The 14,339-nt window shown below is 34.1% G+C and overlaps 1 protein-coding gene across 1 annotated transcript; it reads right to left on the minus strand.

Annotated features, from left to right (window-relative positions):
- Positions 1 to 11,033: 11,033 nt before the first annotated feature.
- On the minus strand, positions 11,034 to 12,359 carry LOC125205072 (aquaporin-like). Its single transcript, XM_048103886.1, has 3 exons — positions 12,202 to 12,359; positions 12,000 to 12,078; positions 11,034 to 11,910 (listed from the first exon to the last, which is right to left on the minus strand). The coding sequence occupies exons 1-3, from the start codon at positions 12,291 to 12,293 to the stop codon at positions 11,107 to 11,109; spliced, it is 975 nt and encodes a 324-aa protein (XP_047959843.1). The 5' UTR covers positions 12,294 to 12,359; the 3' UTR covers positions 11,034 to 11,106.
- Between the last annotated feature and the right edge of the window lie 1,980 nt (positions 12,360 to 14,339).

Genomic DNA, 14,339 nt, shown 5'->3' on the forward strand with positions numbered 1-14,339 from the left:
TAGAAATAGTTGAGGAAAAGTGTGTCTTATTTTTATATTTTAATTTTAAACTATAACAACATACTATGTGATTAGTAGAACGTGAAGTCCATTACCGAAGTATTAATAGTAAAAAGCAAATGATATAATTATTCATGGATGAACAATAATAGCACACTGTAACGATTAATGGCGGATGCATGGGGTGATGTGTATGCATGAATTTTATAAGTTAAGCAAAATGGATAAAACAAAATTTGGGGTGATTTATATGCATGAATTTGATAAGTTAAGCAAAATGGATAAAACAAAATTTGACTAAAATTCAATAATTGAAATACAGTTATCCATAATACATATGACAGCATATATACATGTCCGTTTCTGTATCTATACTGATTTCATATGAATCACAAAGTATAAGTATCTGTTATCATTAAAAAAAAAAAAAAAAAGACAAATACATCTAAGTAGAGGAGTAGAGGAAAGGGAGGAGGGGTGCATGTGGGGTGTGGAAGCGTAGGACAAACCATGGGTTTGTGGGCTGTGTGTTAGTTTGCAAGGACACAGTGGACCCCAGCTCCATTTTTTGTACGATATGGGCCCTTTTATCTAAATCCCATTTTTATTTAAGTCCAACAATACCCAATCACCATCTATTACTTGCATAAATAAATCAAAATAAAATAAAATAGGAGTAAGATTTGATGGATTAAAACCTCAGCCAATCACCAATATAAAAAGTGTCATCAAATGATAAGTTTGGTATCGACTTTACACAACACATTATTTACGAAGGAATTACGTCTATGTAAAAATAAAGCATGCTAGTATTAGTACTATAAAATTAAGTATGAGGTTTAAATGGTTGAATGATGTAGGCGAGTACCAGCACCACCGCCCTCCCAAAATGCTTAGATATATATTTTCTGAAGAAAATGATAAATTGGATTGTTTTGATATAAAGAGCAAAAACATTTAAGAGTTTTGGATGCACTGTTTGGAGTTGGTTTCAAGTTTCAGCATCACCCTTTCCCAAATATTGATTTCTACTTCCGACATTATGTTTCTTTTGCTTACTCATTCTTTATGTTTTTTCTCTAGTTAATATATATAATAGATAAATCAATCAGAAAATAATAAAAGAAGGTAATATTTTTTTTCATAAATTTGAGTAAGATTGGTTTCCCATAGTCTAACAAGAAGTAAAGCTTGTTATACATATATAATCAATGCGTTTTTATGAAGGATAACTTGTCAAATTGGTGGATGTACATGTGTCCTAAGCTACTTAGCTCTAATTAAATTCTTAGGGAAAGTTTTATGAAGATTTTTCTATATTAAATAAGGATGTGTACATGTGTACTAAGCTACTTAGCTCTAATTAAATTCTTACGGAAATTTTTATGAAGATATTTCTATATCAAATAACTTAAACGATAGGGTATAATTTATTATAGGATGAATGTACAAAAAATAATTGTTTAGAGTCTAAAACTTGTTTAGGCGCAAAAAAGTCCTAAGTTCCACACTGATGATATCATAAATTGGAGATATTTTAATTTGTATTACTATTAAATATTAGTACCTCTTTGGTCAACTTCACTTCAAGCCGCCTTCCACAGTTCCACTTTACAAATCTATTAAGTACTTCCCCCGTCCCATAAAAGTTGAGACAAAACTTTTGGGCACGGAGATTAAGAATTTATATTAAATAAATAGGAGAGATGAAAAAAGTAGGAAAGATAAGAGAGAGTAAAGTAAATGATGGAATAAAATAAGAGTGATTATATGTTTTGTCTTTTGTTAAGAAAGGAAATGACTCAACTTTATTGGGACGGACTAAAAAAGAATACGACTCAACTTTTATGGGACGGAGGGAGTACTTATTAACTATACCTTAATTTAACACTGATTGTACAATTTATCTAATGCTTACTAGTAAATGTAAGAAACACCATTTGCCTAAATTTTATTGAGCACAGACTATAGTTATATTTAGGGGTGATAAATCGTGCGTGTTGTGTCGTTATCGTGTCGACACGATAACGTCATGACACGATAACAACAAACACGAACACGACCCCTTAAGAAAACTCCAAACACGAACACGACCCGCTACCATCAGACACGAACCCATTAACGACACGAACCACTTCGGGTCAACACGACACGATAACAACACATATATGACACGACACTATAATTTAGAGACGGAGAGAGACAAGAGCGGTTGCGGCGCTGCTAAACCCCAAACTGGAAAGTGATTCAGAATGAAAAATGAAAAATCTATTTTCACACTAATACTGAGTGCTCCATTAGACTAAACCTAATTTAAATTTTAAAATAAATAAAATAATAATAATATTATAATATATTAATATTATTTCTTAACGTGTAACACGAACACGACGCGATAAGGACACGAACTCAATAAACTTTGACACATATCCATTAATTTCGTGCGGATTCATATCGTGTTATCGTGTCGTGCCAAAAATTACCGGCCTTTTATTACATTATAAACATTGAAGGTGTTTTTGCACCTTTTGGCCAAATTTTGTATAAGATAATATGAACGGAACTAATGCATTCATTAATTTGAGAATCTGAAATATTATACTACTATTAGAAAATTAGTAAGCTACGATCATTAAGAATTTTCAACGCATAAATAATTCCTCTCGAACTCTTACTCCATTATGCACGATTCACTAGAAGAAGACATCTTATATACCTAAAATAACTGAAAATTTTGAACTCGTGATTCTCGAAAATAATTTATGAGAATGAAAAAAAAAGATAAATTTCAATAATCATGAGTAATAGTTCTTGCCAGAACTCCATGTGACACTTAAAAGGAGTATAGTACAATTTCAGTACAAATTCAAGCGCTAATAAATTTAAACAAGCATCGTTTTCATACTTCCCATTCAATTCCTTTCTACTTTATTCCAGTTCTTACCGATTAAAAACATTGAAGTTTTCAGAGCCAGAAGCTGTAGAAGCTACAACTCTATACCTATTTCATATGTGATTGAATTTATTAATTTCCATAGATGGAGTAATTATGGATGAGAATTTGGGAGGCCTAGTTTTGACTTGAAACAGAGACATTTAAGCTTCCAACTCTCGAATCCTTTAAATTCATAATACCGATATTAATTATGATTAAGATATGACACAATAAAGAAAAGGCCACAAAAAGAAAGTGAAGTTTTTTAATGAAGATGAGCAGAATGTGCATAGTTACTGCTGTAAATTCCCATCATTTTCGGTTAATTAACATGACGGAATAATAAAATAAAATGTGAAAGAGAATGGATGTCGGGACAGAAACGAGGCGCCCCATGTGATCCTTAACTCCAAAATCTGAAACCCACAAGAGAGAAAAAGGCCACCTCAAACCTCCACCACTCGCATAAATACAATCTTCTTCAGAGAGAGACTTTGATGTTATTTGCATGTTCCAAGGCTGAAAAAAACTCAACATAAAGCATACAAAATTTTGTGAAATTGATCTTCTTCTGTTGCTACATCATTTGTCTTCCCCTTTTGTTTTACGTACGAACATTCATGTTCACTTCTTGTGTAATGCTAAAAGAGTGTTATAGGAGTATTTGATATATATGGAGTATATTACATTCTACCCACTATTATCCCTCCATGAAAAATTGATCTATTCTATTTTTATCCCTCGTTTTAGAAAAATGTAATAAATAGTTAAAGTGAAGCAAAAAAATAAGAGAAAGAATAACATAGACAAGAGACTTCTCCACATTATTCTCTCTCGTACTTTACTCTCTCTCTCCACTTTAACTAGTACACTATCATTTTTGCAAAACGAGTGCAGAAAATGGAATAGGTCATTTTTTCAGGAACGGAAAGAGTATTAATTTTGTAATATAAATATAATGAATTAGTAAAATATGCCATTCATTTATCAAAAAGTAAAAACAATAAAAGTGAATCAAGAAGTTTGATGGTGAACATCCCAAATCGACAATAAAGAGAATTTAGTAGTGGATGAAGAGAGATTATGATTTACTTCCTCTTTCGTGAAATATTGTCTACATTTGATTCGACACGGGTTTTAAGAATAGTGACTAGAAAAAGTTTGTAGAAAGTGCATGGGCTCCACTTATAAAAATAAGGCAAAATAAACAACATTTCACGGACAAACCAAAACGGCAAAAGCGGACAACACGTGGTAGTCTATACGTGAGTAAGTGTCTTAGGTTTGTGTAATTTGCAAAAGAAGAAAGAATAATAGTAGCCTGTCGTTTAAGTTAATGCTTCAAATATTACCGTTTAGATATTCAATTTGAGAAGTTTTTGAGTTTTTAATCATAAAACAGAGAAAAACTGAAAAAGGAATGTAAACAGGGAGAACAGGTTGCAGTCGAAAACGGACCAACATACGTTATTAAGTGTTCTTGAAATAAGATTGGATGAAAAGATAAATAACAAGAATAATAATGTAAAGTGATGTAAACTGAAGAAAGGTCCCATCCATCTTATACCAAAATACACAAACGTGGAAGCTCGTTATTCATTAACGTAAAATCCCATTTAATTTTGTAGTAATCTATACTACACCATACTAATAAGTGAGGTAGAAAAAGAGCCAATTAATAGCAAGATTATTCGAACCAGGTAGGCACAATTTGAATTGTAGTGATAATAATACTTCTTTCTTTCGTCCCACTCAAGATGTCCACATTTTTTAGTGACATGAAATTTTAAAATGAGTTGTTAAGTCGAATAAATAGAGCGAAAAAAGGTACTCCGTATATAATTTTAATGAGGAAAGAAGAGAGAAAAATTTATTTCCAAATATAAAAAATGAATATATTGGATGTGACAAACTAAAAAGGAAAGGTGAACATCTTGAATGGGACGGAAGTAGTACTAAAATAATCATTTGTGATGACAAAGCCTTATGTGTTAGAGCATCCTTAACGCCGCATGCCGGACCGCACCTGAGTCCCGGGCCGCGGCTTGGCGCGATGGAGGAGACGAAGTAGCGGCCTAGGCCACGCCTGGTGCCACAGGTGCGTCCCCGGGCCGCGCCCCGTTCCGGCCCGGCTCGGCGTTAAAGGCAAGAGGGTCGTGCCCCGTTGCGTCCTGGCTCGTCGTTGGAGGCCCTTCGGGCCAAATCCCGACCTCAATTTCTGATTTTTTTCTAGTTTGGAAGAGGAAGAAGAGGGAGAGGGGCGACGGAAGAGGGAGCAATTTTTTTTTTATTTCTCATTTTCATTTTTTTATAGTTTATAGTATAATTTATAATTGTATGTTGGAAATTTGGAAGTGGAGCTCTCATTTTGATTTTCTTATTTTCATTAATTTTTTTAATTTCTAGTTCATAACTTATTATTTTTGAACCAAAAATGAATTTCTCATATTATAATTGCTCAACGTTTTCAATTTTTACATGTAAAATAGGTTGAAGTTGTGAAAAGTGCAATTTAATAGTTGGGCTATGGATGGGGACTGCAGGGTTATAGGAGTTATGGCCAGGGCCTGAAATTTAAGGGAATGATGACGCGAAGGGGACTTTGGGCCTGAATCCAGGCCGGGGTTAAGGATGCTCTTATGGGCACTCCGGGCTCGTGATGGTCGTAATTATCCTAACCTATAATCATTTATCAATTTTATATACTCCCTAATCTCTCTAAAAAAATAGAAGGAACATGTATCGCACGTGTAAAATCCGAGAATGTCCCACACGAATATTCTACTGTAGCGGGTATTCAAGAACTTTAGGATGGATATGAGTTTAATACAACCTCCATCTATGAAAAAAAGGCCTCTGGATAAACGACACAGGTTTTAATGAGAAATCGATAAAGTAAAAGAAAGAATGAGAAAAGGTGAATAATGTATCGGAATAAAAATTTCAATTTTTGAAATTGACTATTTTTTGTGGATACCCAAAATAGAAAATCTAGATTATTTTTTATGGCCGGAGAGAGTACGAAATTATTAAAATTTAAGAGATACTCCCTCCGTCTCACTTTATGAGTCCCGGTTTACTATTTTTGGGTGTCCCACTTTATGAGTCCCGGTTGGAATATTCCATAAATGGTATTAGGCCCCACACTCCACTAACCTTTTTCCACTCACATTTTATTATAAAACTAATATAAAATAGTAGGACCCACATTCCACTATCTTTTTTCACCAACTTTCCTTTACATTTCTTAATACCCGTGCCGAACTCAACTGGGACTCCTAAAGTGGGACGGAGGGAGTAAAAAATAGGAAAGACAAAAATAATTGAAGTAGTGTTAGAAGATGGAAGATGATCCAAACAAGAATGTATCTACATCCAGAATTGCAGCCCAAATCTTGGCTCTAGGATTAGGGATACCCAAAATAGAAAATCTAGATTATTTTTTATGGCCGGAGAGAGTACGAAATTATTAAAATTTAAGAGATACTCCCTCCGTCTCACTTTATGAGTCCCGGTTTACTATTTTTGGGTGTCCCACTTTATGAGTCCCGGTTGGAATATTCCATAAATGGTATTAGGCCCCACACTCCACTAACCTTTTTCCACTCACATTTTATTATAAAACTAATATAAAATAGTAGGACCCACATTCCACTATCTTTTTTCACCAACTTTCCTTTACATTTCTTAATACCCGTGCCGAACTCAACTGGGACTCCTAAAGTGGGACGGAGGGAGTAAAAAATAGGAAAGACAAAAATAATTGAAGTAGTGTTAGAAGATGGAAGATGATCCAAACAAGAATGTATCTACATCCAGAATTGCAGCCCAAATCTTGGCTCTAGGATTAGGCGATCTAATGGTCAATAATTAACCAAAAACACGGAAGGTCATCATTAATCAGTTTTAGGTCATTTTATAAAATCTGTTTTCGATGTCATTTTTAGATATTTTATGTCATTTTTATTAATGGCCTAACAATAAACTAAAAATGAACCCGTATGATTTTGTTCGGCGCTTTTGTATTAAGATCCAATTTTATATATATTAAAATTATGATATTCACCTTATAATTAATAGAGTAATGTATGAAAAATTCAAAAGTAGAAAGTGGACTAATTTTGTGACACATACAAAATTAAATAGCAAAAGACACTATCCAAAAATTCAATAGCAAAAGACACTATTTTTTGGGAATGGGGTGAGTACAATTTTGAGATTCATTAATTTTCATGTTCACTTTTACTAATTGAGTTAATAATATCTCAAAATTTTCAACCGAGCACTATATCACAATCTTTATAATTTGTACCAAGTTAATTAATTGTAAGATTCTTAGTCATATTAGTTGAACCTTCAAATGCGAATTAAAGAATTCCAAAACATAAAATTGTAGTGACTAATTGAAAGTTGATAGTGACATAACATTCCGTATATGCTAAAGCACATGAAGCCCATGTTACTCTTGCCCATCACATATCATTCCCAACTACCATTAACAGTCACCTTAACACTTTGACAATTATTTTTCGAAAAATGTGACATACGACATAGGAAAGAGTTTGTACGGTGCAGAATGATTTTTTTATGTAGTATACAAATTAAGCAGAGATAGTATACATCAGTTTGCAAGTGATGAAAGCAACAAATCACAAATAGAATAAATATAATGACCTTTCAGTAATCCATGAGTCTCACGGGCCGGTTTAGGAGGTCAGGCTGGGTCAGGAAACAGCTTAGCAAATTACAAGACATAAGATCTAACCCATGCTTGTGAAATTAATAAATAGAACTACAAATGCAATGCAACATATTATTTGAAACAGTGGAATGTGCAGACCATAAAGAGGTTAAAGCATAGGTCCCGACTCCGTCCCACCATAAATCATATAGAAATATGATTAAGGATAAGGATTTCGTACCTGATGTATGATGGACTGAAGTAGCACGCTGAATCCATTAAGAACTCGAGCATGTGATGTGCCAGCCCTTATCAATATACAGGTCAACTTACAAACACTCCTCAGATATCTTAACGGACGTGTTACTTGGATCGGACCATGAAATGATCAGGCATGCCAAGAATTAGATGTTATATAGACGGGGCAAGTGTGGAGAACATGACGTCCTCAATGTATCGATAATGAACACAATCGGAATATGAGTGAGCAACAGAAACCAACAAGAAGAAACGGAATGATTTTCCAATCCCTTACGCAATCTATTGCTATTATACATTTTTACGCATATAAGTCTTGAATGTAAAGATGCTATGGGATGAAAGGCATAACACAATTTGTGGTGCATGAGTTCACTGTACATGGGATTAGTAAACTAATGCAACTCTTGTTCTTCTTCACAAACTCATTGGTCCTTTCAAAACTCATAATCAAAGACACATTTGGATTAGATCAATTGAAGAAATCAAAAAGTAGCTCAATCTGAAGAAAATAGTTTGATATGTGAAAGATTTATAGCTTGTGATGGCAGATTTCTACATGTCAGATTCTGCATATGCTATCAAATATGTATCAATCTGCAGAACTCAGCTATCGTCCAATTATTTATTCATATACGGTTCAACGATACAACTATAGTGCTCTCGGCTTGCACTAAACCTATAGTCGCAAGTCATGGACTTGGCATGGCTGCAACAAAGATAACCGTCAAGAATGCCACTCTATCAGGCCTTATCCATTCCATTAGCATATCCTTAAAAGGCCTAATCACCTCAATATAATCTCCAATCCTTCCATAAAACAACATCTCATCGCCTCATCGCTACAACGTATCCAACCATACTAAACAATCTCTCTGCATTGTTAATTTGAGAGAGAGTAGGACGGAGGGAAGAGTATATTGTTAATTTGTTTTATTAACAACAGAAATAGGCAAAAACCTTCTATCTATTATTCTTAAATAAAATTTACTAGTATTAATCATGATTATTTAACAATGTCAACTTCACATGGTCATTTCTCTTGAGTCTTGCCAAATTTTGATTCTTGTTGTTTTGCAGTATATTTGAACTGCAAAATAAAAGAAGCTTTTGGGATAGCCAATAAGGTGTGATGAGAGCTTAAACTAGAATTTTTTTTGCATATCTCCCATTGGAAAGGTGAGGTTTTTTATGTTTGTGGTAATGAATCAAAGTGGAGAGGCACACACAAATATATAGATTGTAGATGTCACAAAAAATCTTGACTTCAGTGGCTAAAAAACGAGTCGATTTGTGGAGGCACATGGAGCTGTTTGGACATAAACAGGAAAAATTTTAATGATGCTGAAATTTGTTCCTGCAATGAAAGTTCTTCAAATGTCCTTTGTGCATTGTGTCTAATCAAATTTAATTTTGATGAGATTCTGTTTATCTGAAACATCAAAAAATAAAATCTCATTCTATATTTTTTATGGACTAGGAACATTGCACTGTTTATTTTTCAAGTTCCAAAATGTAAAACTTGGCAAATGTTTTTGTATCATTATATATATTCTGTACTTTGTATTAATTTAATAAAAAAACCCAACTATTATCATATACTCAATTGATGAGGCTCAAAAAAACTAATTGAGAACTTGGGATAAGAGCTAAAACATGAATTGGTATATTTGATCAAGGTACATTTCAATCTGTTCAGGAGTACATTTGTACCCGACAAACAATGACTACCTTAGACTACAAAATCGTGTTGCTCTAAAACTATCGTCTTTTGGCCAAACGAGAGGCGATGTCGATGAAAACGTCCTCGCTGCAAGGAATGGTCAGTCCCCCCATTGGATGACTGAATCCGAAGTCTTCCTCAGCTTGACTCAACAAATCTTGAAACGAAGAATCGTTCAAGAAAGATAGTGGCACGACGAATCTCTTCATTTCACCTTCCCCAACATAAACAGCAAAATGGCCCCTTGGGACATCAGTTGAAGCTGATCTTCTTTCACTTGATGATGAACATCTCAAAATCTGGAGAATGGCCATTCTCGGTATATATAAATGAAACACGACACGAAGATTTTGAGATGTTGTTTTGGTGATTGCTTAAAATGACATACACACATATATAGGTGTGATTTTTGAGATGCCATATGCATCAAAATATCTGATGTGAGTGGCCAAGAAACTAGCTAATTAGTGGTTGGCTGTGAAGTCTTAGAAATATGAGGGATCACATGAATTTTTCTTTCAATTCAAAAAGATTTAAATGCAATAAGATTAAATGTTCCTTTCTTAAGTAAATATATGTTCCCTACCAACTCTAATATATACAAATGAACTCTCTTCTTCATATATTATAAAGGATAATTATTTTCTGCCTATGAAAATGCCAATGCAAAGTGAAAACTTAGATTTTAGTAGTATTGTTTCTGAAAATGAATAGCATACACACAAATATATTCTCTTCATGCACAAGTGACCGAGTAGAGACAAGGCGGTTTGGTGGTGGCCGGTAAAATTCGAGAAACATAAGCACATGGGAGTTGTCTGCATACCAACACAAAGGTTTTTAATGCAATAACTTGAAACAAATGTCTATTGCAATAACCATTTTTCCCATACACTATTTTGTGAGAGTGACTTGTGCTGTATCATTACTCCAAAATCATATATGTAGAAATGAAATTTACTTTTATCCGTGTTTGAGACATGCCATGGACATGTTTGATCTGCAGAGAACAAATAGGAAAAGTAAATTGATGGTTGAATCATTATCTATCATTGGGAGATATATGATGCAAAAACATTTATCATTAATTTCTGCTCTACAACCAAGTCTAGTGCATCATGGCATCAACAACTAGTATAATTTCTTCTAGTTTTCTAAGTAATGCTGTTAAATTTGTTACATTGATTGATAAATGTGATTTTGGATGGTGAATCATGAGAATAAAATTGACTTATATGTTTGATGGATTTGATAAAAGTTCTGCTATTCTGCATTGTTAAATCATTGGTTGGACGTTGAACAAATGCTAAGCAATTTGTAATTGAGTAAAATTCAAGATAATTATCACTATTAATAATGTATGAGAACATTTTGTTTTTTTCATCATGGATTAAAATATGTTATTTTTAACATGGGGAGGAGGATTACAACAGAGATTATCAAAGACAACTTATTATATCATTTGATAATTGGTACAAACTTACATTTGCAGGAAAAAAAGAGTACTCATTACATAGTCTTGGTCCCAAACATAACCTTGAAAACATTGTAGACATCATGGTCATAAGCCTTAGCCTTGTGATGCTGGCTTGGAATGATTTTGGTGTACAAATAAAAACCAACACAAGCTATCGCCGGCCCGGCCCAAAACACCCAATGCCCATCCCACAAGTGCCCGCCCCTCACTATCGCCGGCCCAATGCACCTGGCCGGATTCATCCCAGCCCCACCGTACCCCTTCTGCCCCGTCACCGACGTCGACACAAACACCAGCAGGCCCAAAACCACCCCTACTATCCCAAACACAAGCACAAGGCCCAACTGCTTGGCCTGCCTATGATCATACGCCATCCATATCGATGCAAACAGAAAAATAAAACTACAAAACAACTCAAGCCAAAACCCCTGGGCCGTGTCCAGGCCCACCGAAACCGGCCCATTGGGCCCTGCCGCTATAACCGTCAACGTACAACCCCCAAGCGAGAAATTATGCTCCAACGTACTACTCACCACTGCTTTGAGAGCTAGCGCGCCGAGCACGGCGCCCAGGCACTGCGCTACGATGTAGACGACGGCGCGCGCCATGGAGATGATTCCGACCAAGGCGGCGGAGAAGGAGATGATCGGGTTGATGTGGCCGCCGGAGACGGGGTGCACGGCGAGGAGGAGGATCGTGATGATCACGGCGGCGAGCACCGATAGCACCAAATTCGGCATCTTGATGTCGGCGTCGATCGTTGAGATCACGATTGTGTCCAGCATGAATACCAACACCGCCGTTCCGATCACCTCTCCCACCGATGCTCGCCATAGCTGTTGCAAAATCGAACTAATTAGCATCTCCTCTTTTCAGAAATTAGGTTTTGGAATAATTGATTTTTGGAAAGAGGATTAATTTTCACCTCAGACGATGCAAGCTCGTTTAATCCGAGTAGCTCAGTTAGCGTTAGAGATTGGTGTTTCCTTTTCTCGTCGTGCGGCCTGCAATTAATTAGTTCAAATTAATTCAGATAATATATATACATATAGGGATGTATTCAGATTAATGTATAAAAACCTGTTAAAAATTATAAATGAAAATGATGATGATGAGAGAGAGCTTACGGTGGAGTTGCGTTGAGAGGCTGAATTTTGCTGCCATTGGTTTGGCATTCTTCATCATCTACAGCAATATTATGAGAGTGTTTATCAGCCATGATTTCCTCTTTTGGTTATTTCTCTTTTTAAATATGTTTCCTTTTGCCTTGATTTAAGTCTCTATTTATACAAATTGGGCTTGGGGTATAGCCGAATTTTATTTATTTAATATATTTAATCAGAATGCAAGGACGATATATTAGTTTGTAAGCAATATTTGCACAGATCATAAGTGATGGGGCTGGGTCTATATAATATATGTGGAGCTCGAAATATGTAGTACTGGTCCTGATATTGCATGATTTATTTTTCTAGAATAGTTTTATTTTATTCAAGTAATTGGGTGAGTTAATGCATGTCACCAAGAAGAGTGGAGATTTAGTTAGATATTAAAGGCTGTCACGCTTGAGTCGCAATTAATGGTATATCATTGACTCTTCTTATATATGATCCTATGTCTTTTTTTTCATACTCGTGAATTTATTTATGGAGTAAATAATGATAACAAGTACTACTTCTAGCTGGCCTGCTTACACTTTTTTAATATTCAAGAGATTTTATGAAGTTCCAATCCACACTTGCCTGCATGCATGCAGTTTTACACTTTTTCATTGTCTATATTGTAGACTGAATTAATTTAAAGAAACACACAAAATTAAAGAATTTTAATTTGATCTTTTTGTTGTATGTGTAGTGTATATTCTTTATGTTATGCTTTATTGGACTAAGTAATGTTTGTTATCAGCGCCAGAATAAAGATTGGAAAAATAAAGAACTATTTTCTTGAATTTGCAAGGAAAAAAATAGTACTTCTACTAGTTATTAACAAATTTCAAAGATAATATGAATACATTTATAGTACTCAATAAGAGTCTTCATGTGAGATTTCTTTTCTTTTTTTTTAAAGATAATATGGGCGAAAAAGCCCTCGAGTAATTATACTAATTAATATTAATGTAGTTGGAAATGTCAACAATGAACTTCAGTCACCTTTACGTACTCATTTGACATTTAAGTCAAGTAAATAAAGTATGCATGTTCAACAACACGAATTTGTCGGTAATAATATAGTTGCAAATATTGGCATACATTGGAAGGCTATTAATGACGACTTTAATTAAAAGCGAAGACCAAAACTAATACAGTACTACTATAAATAAAAAAATAAAAAAGAGAAGCTTCGGAAGCCGCCTCAATTGATAAATGTCTAAATGGAATTTCGCATAGTGAGATTATGTAACCAAACTATTAAATTTTTATGATTACCTGCATTCAGTAGGTGCGATTTACCATTTAAAAGATACATAAAACAATATTAAATCATTCATTGAATAAATGTACAAAATTGCCATTTAAAGAATAAAAATCATAATATAGTGAAAAAAAATCTTAACCGATACTACATCAAAGTTTAAAGACATGTTAGGAGACCTCAAATATGCAAATGGAAAACTGTAATAACCAAAAATATAGTTCCCTCGACTTTTTTATGTAACTCGTTAAAATCAAACCAACAATAAACTGAGATTTTTATACAAATTCTTAAATCTTCTAGAGTCTAGAACTATTTTCATTTTTATTATATTTTTTCCAGAAATAATTAATTTTCAAACCTTTTACAAGTATACTTTTGGTAAAGAAAGTTAAATCGGTAGAGTTTGAAAATAATGATTGGAACCTAACCATTTTCAAAAAATAAAACTTCAAACCATATGTACTACAACTGACTTATAGAGTTTGACCAAAACATAAATAGATGAATAGGACCGAAAATGAGTAAAAAGAAAAATATATTGGGTAACGAATATTATACTTAGTAGTTAGTAGTACTACTTAATTTACTAGAAAGGCAAAGTTGATAAGAATTAATTATATACTTATTAATTAGTAGTAGATGATAACAACAGAGAGTCAACGTGGAAATCGCTGGGACAGGTTGGAATTTTTCTCTGACATCCTTGATTTCCTAACAATTATAAAGCTTTGGAAGCTTGACGTGATTAGTTGAAGAACTCTTCAAATTATTGGAAAAATCATTAAAAGATAAGATGTAGATATCGATCACTTAATACTTAAGTTCTTTATTGTTTAGCATGTGCAACTAT

This window comes from Salvia hispanica, chromosome 1, assembly GCF_023119035.1.
Source record: "Salvia hispanica cultivar TCC Black 2014 chromosome 1, UniMelb_Shisp_WGS_1.0, whole genome shotgun sequence".
NCBI classification, from domain to species: domain Eukaryota; kingdom Viridiplantae; phylum Streptophyta; class Magnoliopsida; order Lamiales; family Lamiaceae; genus Salvia; species Salvia hispanica.